General features: G+C 36.7%; 1 protein-coding gene across 4 annotated transcripts in view; it reads left to right on the forward strand.

Moving 5' to 3' along the window:
• Positions 1–12,903, forward strand: part of Trpc1 (transient receptor potential cation channel subfamily C member 1) — a 53,862-nt gene that overhangs the window by 1,498 nt on the left and 39,461 nt on the right. For 3 of the 4 annotated variants that reach the window (XM_041677495.1, XM_041677492.1, XM_041677494.1), the window contains exon 2: positions 8,980–9,134. The exons of the other annotated variant lie outside the window; for it this stretch is intronic. In XM_041677495.1, the coding sequence (XP_041533429.1) occupies positions 8,980–9,134 (155 nt within the window). The remainder of the gene's footprint in view (positions 1–8,979; positions 9,135–12,903) is intronic. 4 annotated transcript variants of the gene reach the window in all.

Genomic DNA, 12,903 nt, shown 5'->3' on the forward strand with positions numbered 1-12,903 from the left:
ATGTTTGCTCAAGTCAACAACAGTCTCCCAAGCCTTTTAAATCTTTTGAAATAGTTTTTCATTCTTTATACAACTACACTTGATCTTAGCAAGGCAAAAAGCAATTATTTATGCTTTTTTGAAAGCACATTGACATGTAAACAAAGTCCCCTTATATCTGTTGCCAACTCACTTTTATGTTTTACGGGTAATATTAAATAAATAAGCATTTTCTTAAAGTCTACCATAGGCATCTTTGACTACTCTTAGAAATATAAAGAAATACAAAATGTATGTCTGTAATGTCACAAAATTGTGATCTGTAGATTATATAAATTACTTAATTTTTCCCCAAGTGCTTTGCCTGAGTTGTTTCCCTCAAAAATAATCTAAAAGGAGAAAGGCAATGATGGTGTTGTACTACAGCAGTCAAGAATCACTGCTTTTATTCTAGTGAACTGTGTGATTATTTAACGTATGTTAGGAAAGGAAATTTGATATTCTTGTCAAACTGAGAACAGAAAAGTGTTGTAATGGAATATGATTGGAGCAGGTACTTTTGTGATAAATATATTTAGAATGGTTGCGTGAGAGTTCTCAAAAGGAGTTTTAATTATAAAAGTTTTATAAACTGCCCATAGTACTAGTTGAAACAATTTGAGATATCTATATCTGTCTATCTATCTATGGAAACTGGCATCTAATACATACATATATATTTATAACATCATTAAAAGCCTTGGAGATATGCAGAAGTAGAACAGGGGTTAATGTGCTATGGTGAAGAAACTGCATATTTCTTGCATAAAGTTTTAATTTGCATTTATTTTAAAAACGAGTTGAAGTTAGAGGAACACGTATTTTTGTTTTTGTTCATAATCACTAATATTATTAAAACATTTTAACGTCCAAATCAAATATAAAAAAGTAGAAAAATTCTTGAACTAGCTCTAACTCCCACTTTTACAGTGAAATCTCCATTAGCCCAAATGGCAAACGTTTACTAAAGTAGGGTGGAGTGGAGTGCTCATGCGTTTTGTAGACCATTTCATCTAATGCTCAGAGGGACCGGGGATATAGCTCAGCGGTAAAGCACTTGCCTAACATAAACAAGGCCCTAGGTTCAATCACCAAAACTGCTACTTTAATATATATATATAACATATATATATAATATATATATATGCATATTCCATGTAATTGAATCCTCACAACTCCATGTATCGGATCTGTTGTTTGTATATGTATATATACATATATGTATGTATATATATGTCAAGCCACTAGTATGTTTTATTAATCTGATTATAGTTGAAGATTTTAAAATAATTTATGTTAGAAAAGACATCCATATGTGCATGTACTAGTTGGAAATTAACTCTTATCTGTATGGATAGTTTATAAACTTTGTTTTTTGTGTAAATGTAAAAAACAAGCATGAGATCCTTAATAGGGTCAGAAAAATCAACTAGTTACATTTAACAATCCTTTCTACATGAATGAACTGTTTGTAGTATAGTCTTCTAGAACTAGCTCTTGTAGACCAGGCTGGCCTCGAACTCCCAGAGATCCGCCTGCCTCTTCCTCCCGAGTGCTGGGATTAAAGGTGTGCGCCACCACCCCCCCGGCAAGGCTAGAGATTCTTAAAAGAAAATTTGCAACAGTGTGGTGGTTGTATGTATTTTCGTGGATGAATGGCGGTTTAAAATAAACAGTGTACAGAGTAAGGAGTAAACAAAAATAGGGAAGAGAGAGATTTTATGGTTTGGAATAACCAGCTTTTATGTAAATTAGTTCAGTCAATCTATGCAATTGCGTATCTAAGTATTAATCAATTAGTAATGGTTCTTGCGGATCATCAAAATAGATCAGAATCATCTCAAAGCTAACTCTTGGTCCTTTTTTGTATTAAAAATAATAAGGAAAATTGGATTGAAATTTTCTGTACTATTGATGTACAGCAGAGTTTTATATAAACCTATCAAATTTATGTAAACCTGCCAAGTTCTTTTTTTAGCACCAATTTACATCTTCACCTGTGTTCTATGAGATGTATTCTTGCCAGTATTCAATATGAGAGTGCTTCTAAGCTTCACCAATGTCTATATTGAAGAAGGCTAATTTTTATTGTTTTTATTGAACTACACATTTTTCTCTGCTTCCCTCCCTTCCTCCCCCTCTCCACCTACCCTCTTTTGTGACCCCCAAACTCCCAATTTACTCAAAAGATCTTTTCTTTTTCTCCTTCCTATGTAGATCCATGTATGTCTCTCTTAGGGTCCTCTTTGTTGTCTAGGTTGTCTGGGGTTGTGGACTGTAGGTTGGGTTTTTTTTTTATGTCTAGTAGCCACTTATGAGTGAGTACATATTATATTTGTCTTTCTGGGTCTGGGTTTCCTTACTCAATATGTTTTTTTTTCTATATCCGTCCATTTGCATACAAATTTCAAGATGTCATTTTTTACCACTGAGTAGTAGTACTCCATTGTGCAAATCTACCACATTTTCTTTATCCATTCTTTGGTTGAGGGACATCTAGATTGTTTCCAGGTTCTGGCTATTACAAATAATGCTGTTATGAACATAGTTGAGCACATGTCCTTGTGGTATGACTGGGCATCCTCTGGGTATGTACCCAACAGTGGTATTGCTGGATCTTGAGGTATATCGTACAGCTACTTTGGAAATGAGTATGGCGTTTTCTCAGAAAATTAGGAAACAATCTACCTCAAGACCCAAATAAAATTCTTACAAAGTATATATGTGAATTTTTTGTAGACAGAGAGGCTTTAATTTAAGCTAACTGAACAAGAGCTGCCAATAAATGTTTTGTATCATTGATGTTAAGTAGACCACCTTGTTTTTCTTATTGAGAGTTAGTGTGGTAATTAGCCTGTTTGTTTGTGGGAGCCTCTGATCTAAGGCCTCTTGCCTGCTGAAAGGGTAAGTAAAGTTTTAGGAAGCACCTAAACTTAAGTATGTCTTTATTTTTTCTCATTTAAAGTGTTAAGTAGATGATGCTTTAAAGCATATGTGTGAATGTAAGCCTTTTGTTTGTTGATATCATTAATTAGTGCTTATGCCGAGTAGGGAAGAATGAATATTTACTCTCTGCCAGTGCTGCATGTGGAGTACTAGCAGAAGATTTGTATTTTCATTAGCAGTCCCTTCTGAACATTTCACTGTGGAGTTAGAGAAGGTAGGGGGGAGGGCAGAATTTCACCTCTACCCCTGGAATCATCCTAGTTTGTGTTCCATCACCGTTGTGTTAGGCTTGCTATGTTATAAGGAAGGATACTTTAAGTTTCTATAGAAGCTCTGTGTACCTTGGGGCTCAGGAAGCTTTCAAAATGCGCAGCATTTCCTTGAGAATCGTGCCACTGTTGTTAATACTTACTTAAGATGTTTATATGTACTTTCTGTTTTGGAAGAGATTTGAAGGGTGTAAGGTTAGAGAGGAGAGTGGTTTGTATCATTTAAATGCAGATTCCTGAGTATTGCGGAGTTTTGTGTTGTTAGGCAGCACCTAATATGTACACTGGGACTGGTGAGATGGCCCAACTGTTAAGAGCTCTTCTAGAGGTTCTTTTTTTTTTTTTTTTTTTTTTTTTGGTTTTTCAAGACAGGGTTTCTCTGTAGCTTTGGAGCCTGTCCTGGAACTAGCTCTTGTAGACCAGGTTGGTCTCGAACTCACAGAGATCCGTCTGCCTCTGCCTCCCAAGTGCTGGGATTAAAGGCGTGTGCCACCACCGCCCGGCTTCTTCTAGAGGTTCTGAGTTCAATTCCCAGTAACCACACAACCATCTTTAATGAGATCTGGTGCCCTCTTGTGGCCTGAAGGCAGACATGCAGGTAGAATAATGTATACATAATAAATAAAAATCTTTTTTTTTAAAAAAATGATATGTACAATGAGGAAAATAATTTGCAGAAAGGAGGGATGATAAGAGTATAATTAGCATCAGGAATATTGGGGTTGTTACAAGCATTCTAAATAGCTCGTGAAGTATCACTAGTTACAGATCATATGCATTCTGTACAGGGAATCTTCGTAAATCAACAAAGCTGTGGAATGTACTAGTTGAGAAGTGTAGCCATAGGGAGTGGTTCTCAGTGACTTTAATGATCGGTGCCTGAGCAGCTAGCTGCCTTACTGGCCTGTGTAGTGATCTCATGGTGCGTTTCTTTTTCCTATTTTTAATTTTCTGCTCTTTGCCATGCTATCAAAATATATACATGAAGTTCTTAATTGTGTTAAGGAATTGGACAAAAAGCTGTTATTAGTGAGTTACTGACTACATCAATATTCTTTAGGAGTTTTTCTATTATAAAGATGTTTTCTTGTGCAGAAGTAAGGAACAGTAGGGTAAAAAGATGTTATAATTGTGTATATAATAGATCTCTCTGAGCAAATGTTCAGTTTATCTTAAATGGCCCATATGACATTTGGAAGATAGGCTATTCCTAGTACAGAGCATTCTCTCCTGGGAAGTTGAAAACAAACTATCCAAGTGAAACCTCAGTGTATTATGAGGCTGAAAGATTAAATTTGAATGCTCTGTTGTAATCGGAGATTCTCTTGCCCCATTAGAGTATTATAAATGTCTTCTTCAGACTAATTCCATCAAAGTTAATGATGTTAAGTCTAAGACTAGGAATAATAGTTTAATATAGGTAATGAAAAATCCAAATACTATTTAGAAGCAATAAATGATAACATTAAAATCCAGAGTGAATGATTAGGACTAAAAGATTCCAGTACCATATCAATTATTTATGAATTCAGTAGAATTTCTTTGGGTTCCAAAGCTTTTTCCTCTTAGTCTGTTTTAAATATTAATTGGGATTTTTTTTTCTTTTGAGACAGAATTTCTCTGTGTAGCCCTGGCTGCTCTGAAACTTGCTCTTGTAGACCAGACTGGCCTCAAATTCAGAGATCTTGCCTTTGCCTCCTTCTGCTGAGATTAAAGTCATGTACCACCACTGCCTGCCTTAATTAGGAATATTTTAAGTAAAATGTTATAATTTCAGGTCCAAAGGTTTTTGTAGAAAGTTTGGTTTGAAAAGATTTGTAAATTTTTGACACAAAGTTTCCCACACTTTACAACTAGCTTCAAGTTCTGTTTGGTTAATATAAAGTTTAAAAACTGGCCAACGTTTTTGGTGGAGTTGGGGGAGCTGGGATTTTTTTAGACAGAATCTTAGTCTCTAGTCCAGTTTGTCCTGGAATTTGCTGTGTAAGTAGCCTAGGCTGGCCTCAGCTTGCAACAGTCCTACTTCTGTCTCTCAGGTTCTGCAGTTATAGGCGCGAGCCCCCACTTGTGATAAAACTGACCAGCGTTAATGCTGTCATCAGTAATGATGAAATTTATCTTCATATGTTGGAAAGTCAGATGAGAAGCCAGTGAGAAAATAGAGAATCATCTTTATAAATAATATTGTACATTTCTCTACTCTACATCTCTCAACATTTATAAGAGTTGAGCAGAGTAAATTTATTGTTGAGGGTCTATGGGATCACCTTGAAATTTTTTATACTATTTATTTGAATGCCCAGTTTCCAGTGGGCTTCCTAGAATTCAGTAAACACCGTGTCCGTTGAGAATGTTAAAAAAAATCATAAGATTGATATGCTTTGAATTTTACAGAATGGACTGACAAGGTAGGGCTAGACCATGGGTGACCAACTGATTCATAAGCCAAGTCCAACTCTTTTTCTAAAGTCTGTGAGTTCAGACTGGCCTTTACATTTTATATTTCAGTTACTTAAAAATATTTCTAATTAAAAGAATGGTATTTTTGAAACATAAGAATTCTGTAAAATTCAAAAAGCTGTATTGGGGCACATCCTCAGTTGTATTGTGTGGTCTGTGCCTGCTTTGGTGCAGACTCGACTGGGTAATTGTGACTGAGTTGTCATGTCCACAAAACATAGCATATTTTATTGCCTGGCCCCTTTTCAGAACAATTTTGTTGACCCTCTGTGTCAAAATGTAAAGCATTGTATGAGTAATAATACAGAAAAGAGCCCATTGTGAACTGAATCCAAGTTCATTTTGTACAGAGGCAGTTAGTTTAAAGGGTTAGAGAGGAGTGAGTGGGGGTTCCATAGAGTTAGGGAATGGAAAAATTATGAAACAGCAGGGGAAAATGTACAAAAAGTGGATGGTTTTGAAAAAGTGGGTGGATTTATGAGAAACCAGTGTGGATTTGTTACCTGGCACTAAAGGTGGTTAGATGGCTGTCTTTTCATGTGGACCAGGAAATGGGTTCTATCTTCAATGTTCAAATGAACCAGCAGCCATGACTTTCCTCAGGTGTGTATTTGCAGAGGATCATGCTAGTGATGCATTGTGGAGCATCGTAGGCTAAAGGAAATGTTTTGGCCAAGTCTTATGGGCTATGGAAGCTTCATATGGGAAAAAAGGGACCATTAGCTTGCTTAGGATTTAGTCCAAGAGAAAATCTCCAGTGGTTCTATCAGTTAGGAGGTTGTTTCACTGTCCAAAAGGATTGATAATAGTTTGGATGAGGTTAGCTGTGTTCACAGGGACAGGTGAATGAGTGTGGGAGGTGCTTAGAGGTCTCACTGAGATGATTTGCTGTTGCATTGGTGCACCACCTATGGAGTAGACTGAAAAATACTTTGTTTTCTTTGTTGAACAAAGACAACTAGGGACTGGAGGTGACAGATAAAGTGTGCCTGCTCTGACATGAAGACTGAGTTTGGATCTCCAGCAGAGTGTATTGATATTAAGTCTGTAACCAAGAGCAAGCCTATCCCTGGAGCTTGGTGGTAGCCAGTCTAAGCCAGTCAGTGAACTCTGAGCTCAGGGAGAGATCCTGTCTGGGGCTGAGGGTGGGGATAGAGAGCAGTAGAGGAAGATACTCAACCCTCTAGCTTCCACATTCAATACACACACACACACACACACACACACACACACACACACACACACCAGACACACAATTAAAAATAAATTTTAAAAAAGCTAACTATAACAGGGCAGAAAACCCTGACTGCTCTTTGGACTGGAGAGGGAGGGGGAAAGGAGTGGGGGGAGGGGGAGAAGGGTGGGAGGAGGGGGCGTAGGGGGGGAGGAGGGGGAGGGAAATGGGAGGCTGGGAGGAGGTGGAAACTTGTTTTTTTTTTTCTCCTTTTCTCAATAAAAAAAAAAAGCTAACTATACCATCAAAAAAGTAAGCAAATTATATTGCTTTTCCCAAGGCAAGAGATATGACTTGAAACACCTTCACTATGAAAGGAAAACGTCATCTGGTATAGCAGGCATTTTGAGCATCTGGGCAGTAAGCCTGCTTCTTGTCTTGTTAAGTTTTCTAACCTCTTTTCACATATGCATCCATCCTCAAACTTAATAACTCTTCTAGTCTTTATGGCATATCACTTGGAGATATACACTTTAGTAGCTAGAGTGACGTTTAAGAAGTGGTGGCTGAAAATATTGCAAGATTAATGAAGCGCAATGACCTTAGATGTGAAAAGTCTATTGAGTTCCAAGAAGGTGAATTTAAATGAGTGACCTCACCTAGATATACCAGAATAGCAAAGCGGAGGTTTATGGGTAGCGTTTTCTTAACCCTAGGCTTAAAAGCTGATTTGTCTGAAATAGTTTTAAATGTTATTTTTTGGCAATAGTGATGTCATTTGGCACAGCTCAAGACTAAGAACATTGCTTCTTCAGTGGAATTAAAATGTTAATTAGTGCTATGGGGAAATTATTTCATGACTAGTTTTTTATTTTTGAGACCTAAGGAGATGTGTTATTAAGAAAACTATTATTCCATTTCTTTTTAAAACATAAGCAAGTATTTAAAATATTAGGAAGTCTGACATTTTCACAAATAAAATCTGTTACCTTAGCTGCAGTATTGTTTTTCTTATTCATTTAGTCTAATGTTTTCTCTCTGTGTACCATGAAAGTATTTCTTTTCTCTTTCCAGTTTCCACTCTGATTATTCTTTCCCTGTTTCTTACTCACAGACATCTAAGGAATAACTATGTAAAATCGTTTATCCATTTTGTATTTAAAAAGTAAAATGAAACAAATATCCCCTTGCTTTCTTTTCTCTAATGAACATTTCCCTTTGGATTTTTATTTCTCTTTTTTCCTGCACAGTCTCAGCAGGCAAATAAACTGCGCCTTTGGTGACAGTAATTCCCATTGTCCTCATATGGACTGACCGTTCTGTGGTCACCTCAGTCAGGGAGAAGATAGCTTTTCTGCTGCTGATAGGCCAAGCAGTCATTCTAGCCCCAACTTGGTGTTTTGTGAGCTGGATGGTCCCTGTTTATTAACACTACACTTCACCTTCCTTAACAAGATGGGATGTGCACGCGCATGCGCGCGCACGTGTGTGTGTGTGTGTGTGTGTGTGTGTGTGTGTGTGTGTGAAAGAGAGAGAGAGAGAGAGAGAGAGAGAGAGAGAGAAGGGAGGAAGGAGTAAGAATTTAGGTGCCCTGTCTATAGATACTGTCAAATTCATGCTACTTTTTAAATGTATGCTTTCCCCCTCTTTCTAATATTCTCTCTCCTGTTCTCCATTTTAACCAATATGATGCATGAGTAAATGTGTGTATGAGATCCAAAACTAATTCCTTCTAAGTTTCATTTTATTTTTCTATAAGAGCTGTCTGACTGTATTTTGGGTTATTCTTTATGAAATTATCCTACATATCTTCTATAAGTTTTTCTCCTTATAACACCGGGTAAAGAATTTTAAGTAAGAAATTTTTATAACATGATACACATTTATTTTTTTCTGCTAGTGTTTTATATTTGCTGCTTATATGTGTATTATTTTATCAAGATATACTTTTTTTCCAGGAAATGTTCACATTTTCTGTGCGCATGTCCACATGCAAAGCAAAATTGAGTTTAGGTATTTTTAATCTTTTAATTCAGCAGGATAAAAATTTTCTTATACTCATTCTTGTTTAATGTCTTAAATATTAAAGTATGTTTGTATATTGTTATTTAGGTGACTATTATATGGTTAAAAAGATTTTGGAGGAAAACAGTTCAGGTGACTTGAACATAAATTGCGTAGATGTGCTTGGGAGAAATGCTGTTACCATAACTATTGAAAACGAAAGCTTGGATATACTGCAGCTGCTTTTGGACTACGGTTGTCAGGTACAAGGCTAGATGATTTTATCCAGTAGCGTCTAAGAAATGTTAGCTATGCCTGCTTTCCTCTTTCCTCCTAGCTTACTTTCTTCTTCTTTCCTTTGTTTACTCTCTCTTCCTTTGCCTTCCACCTTCTATTTGTTTTTAAGCCACTAAAGAATTTACAAAACAATCCCAAATAAGCTATTTAAAAATGTAATATTTTAAATTTATTTGTGTTTTTCTTCCTGTTTCCTTTCCCTACATCAGACAAAAGTAAACAATCATGAATTATTAAAGATGACATTATTTTTATTACTGATAGGATAACTATTTGTATTAATACTAAAAATAGTGCAAGTGTTATAGAAGTGCCAGGGGACAGGGTTTTCTGTGGCCCGTGTTATTTATAGACACATGAACAAAATGTTCCTCACAAAACAACTTACAGTTTGATTTGGTTTCTCCGGTTTTATTATGTTTTCTCTTTGTTTGAAATGTAGAGTTTGCTTTCATCTAAAGATGAATGATAGAACCTGCCCTTTGTCTTCATGTCCCTTAAGGTAGCACAGGCTGCGTGCACACTTGAAGGACAAGTTAATGGCATCATGTCCTCTCCCTGCGGGTCGCTCATGGTGAACATAGCACAGAGCTCTGGCTCCTCTGCTGCAGCTGTAATGAGGCGTGGCGTTTGGACTGACATCAGGAAACGCAGCGATTGCTCTTAGTGTGATAGGCAGGTTTAGCTATATCCCTATGATTTATATCATAATGTGAACTTGTGAGTGACTTATATGTATATGTCTATATTTAAGTATACAAACACACACTCTTGGGGTAGAAAGGGAAATTGGGTACCTAGCCACTTTAGCTACCACCTAGAGTACAACAAGAAACTAAGTGAGAAGGGCCTCTGAGCTGCCGTTGTCATTTCCATGAGGTTTCTGGATTTCGTTCAGGTGTAGAACACTTCTCCTTTCTCCTTCACAGCCTGCTTTTTCTCATTTTAACAAACTTAAAATTTTAGATTTCTGATCTGAAGAGGATCAAGAAAGGCCATAAAAGGGAGCATAGAGCTGTAACTGAGCAAAATGAAGCATGGGACCACTCACATTGTTTAATTCGAGATTTTTAGCACTGAGTGTCTGCCTGGTGGTTAAACTTTATAACTGGTTTAGCATCATTAAGGAAAAGTTAAATTATATTCACTACCTAAAACCTTAGATGAAAGAACACATATATTTATGTATGTATATATGTATATGTATCCTTTAAAAGCAGAAAACTTTCATCAAAATTATTTAAAATTTAAATTTAAACACTTAAAGGCATAAGCTTCAGTTACCTAGAAAATAAAGTTATAAAGAAATGCAGAAGCTTCTCAGTTTTAGTAGGTCCCATTTATTCAATGTTGCCCTTAATGTCTGTGCTGCTGGGTATAAAGAAATTCAGTCCTTGATTATTTTGAATAAGAAATGTTATAATAACTGCATTTACACATATGGTTTTATATACATACTAATTCTCCAGTAACATGATTCTTTCACACTCTTGATTATATTTGAACATCACAATCAGACTATCTAGTTGCTGTATCTTAGAGATAATGAAACTGAGGCTCACAGACTTTAATGGATTGCCCAGAGTTGTAAAATTAGTAAAGGCAAGCTAATACTTGAATTTAATCTTTTGGCTGCAAACCCCATACTCTTTCCAGTTCTCTGTATTCTGTCCAAGTAACCTGTGCCTCATTCTGTCAGCCAGCAAATGTCCAAGACCTTAGCTGGGTGTGATGGTGGAAATGAATACGGAAAATATGACTTATTCACCAGTGGTATTAAAATGAATTGACAGCTAAAGCACCTCTGGATTACAAGGGAATTTAAATGTAAGACTGTATTTAATAAGTGCTGAGTGGTAAGAATGCTTGATGCTTGTATATTGTGTTACAGTTACAAAATACTTCTTGTTTTATCTTGAGTTACAACAGTGGTCCTCAAAAAAAAAAACAACTTTGTCTGTACCAAAGAATATTTGGCAATATCTGGAGATATAACAGTTGATGGACAGATTACTATTGGTATCTAGTGGGTAGATGCTGTAGATGTTACTAAACACACAGGAAAGGTACTGCAATAACACCAAAACCCATATGGTTTTGACCCACTTATTGACCCAAATGTCAATAGAGCTGCTTTTGAGAAGCCCTATTTTATACTTAAACTTTTTGCAATTCAAACATAAATATTTTAGCAATATAATAAGACCATTATGATTTGGAGCTATCAAGAAAACTAGGTTTCTGTCTAACATGTGTAAGTCTCTGTCTTTGATCCCTAGTGCTGAAGAGGTGGAGGGGACTTTTTTTTTTTTTTAATGTGTTGAAACTGGAGAGATGATTAAATGGTAAAGAGTACTTGCTGCTCTTGCAGAAGACTCCAGTTCTGTTCTTAGTACCTACATCATATAACTCATAACTCCAGCTGCAGGAGGCACTGACACCTTTGGCTTCCACAGGCACCTGCATTCACATGCAAATATTGCTCACCATTCATATAATTAAAATGTGTCTTGTTTGTTTACTTTGAGAAAGGATTTTTCTGTGTAGCCCTGGCTGTCCTGGCTTCCTGCCTCTGCCTCCCAAGTGCTGGGATTAAAAGCATGCACCACCACCACCCAGCCTAAAAATATATCTTTTAAAAGTTTTAAGAAAGATTTCACTGAAGAGTATCTATTGAGCTCGGCCTTGAAATATTAATATTCGGCCAGAGAGATGGCTCAGTGATTAGGAGCACCTGTTGCTCTTGCAGAGGACCTTGGTTCAATTCCTGACATCCACATGATGACTCACAACCATCTGTGTGCAACTTTAGTTCCAGGGGACCCAACACCTCTTTCTGGCCTTTTCAGGCACAAGACACACTTGTGGTGCATAGACATATGTGCAGACAAAACACTCATACACATAAAATAAAATAAAATTTAAAAATCAAAAAAAGAAAAAATATTATCGTTGCTAAGATTTATATTGCCCTGCTTTGTGCCGGTGGACTTGTCTTCCTGATCTTCAGAAAGATTAAGTAACTTGCCTGGATTTACTTTGTAAATGGCAAACTTGGGGTCTGCACTTAGGTTCTGGTTCTCGAGTCCATGTTCTTCCTGTTATCCAAGTCTATTCAAGAACTTAGAAGTAGTTAAGGGACAGGGGATGCAGGAAAGAATGTAAGGCAGATATATGAGGTGTGTTTTCTGAGACAGTGAATTCACAGCCTTTAGAATAAAGCACTGGGCTTGTGATGTAATGGAAATACTCAGGAAAAATAACTAAAACACAACTGGTGAAAAAGGCCTTGAATGGGAGGATCTGTGTTTTATATAATAGATAGTTAGGTATCATTCAATACATTTTGATAGAAAATATGGTATGTGTCTTGTGTTATTTTAGATAGATGAATATGGTGTTCAAGTTTAGGCAAGACTGGGAAGGAAGGGAAGGTTATAGCCCATGTGGGCAGTTTTTGTAATAATTCAGGTATGAATATTAAGGGCTGAACTGAAGACTGTCTATAAGACCGACAGTGGCTGTGTAAGAAGAGGGGAGGGGCTGGGTTGTAGCTTCTGGTAAAACCCTTGTCTTGCACGCCTGAGGCCCTGTGTGTGTGTGGAGTAAGAGGAGATACAAAAGCTGTCAAGAAAGGGAATTGAGTCCTAGGGTTTTATCAATCTTAAATATGAGTGACTAGGAGAGAGGGGCGAATACTAGCAAGCTCGGAGGAGAGGTTAGATGTAAGTAAAG

This window comes from Microtus oregoni, unplaced genomic scaffold (assembly GCF_018167655.1).
Source record: "Microtus oregoni isolate MIOR12 unplaced genomic scaffold, Mior012 000028F_ref0000031, whole genome shotgun sequence".
Taxonomy (NCBI): domain Eukaryota; kingdom Metazoa; phylum Chordata; class Mammalia; order Rodentia; family Cricetidae; genus Microtus; species Microtus oregoni.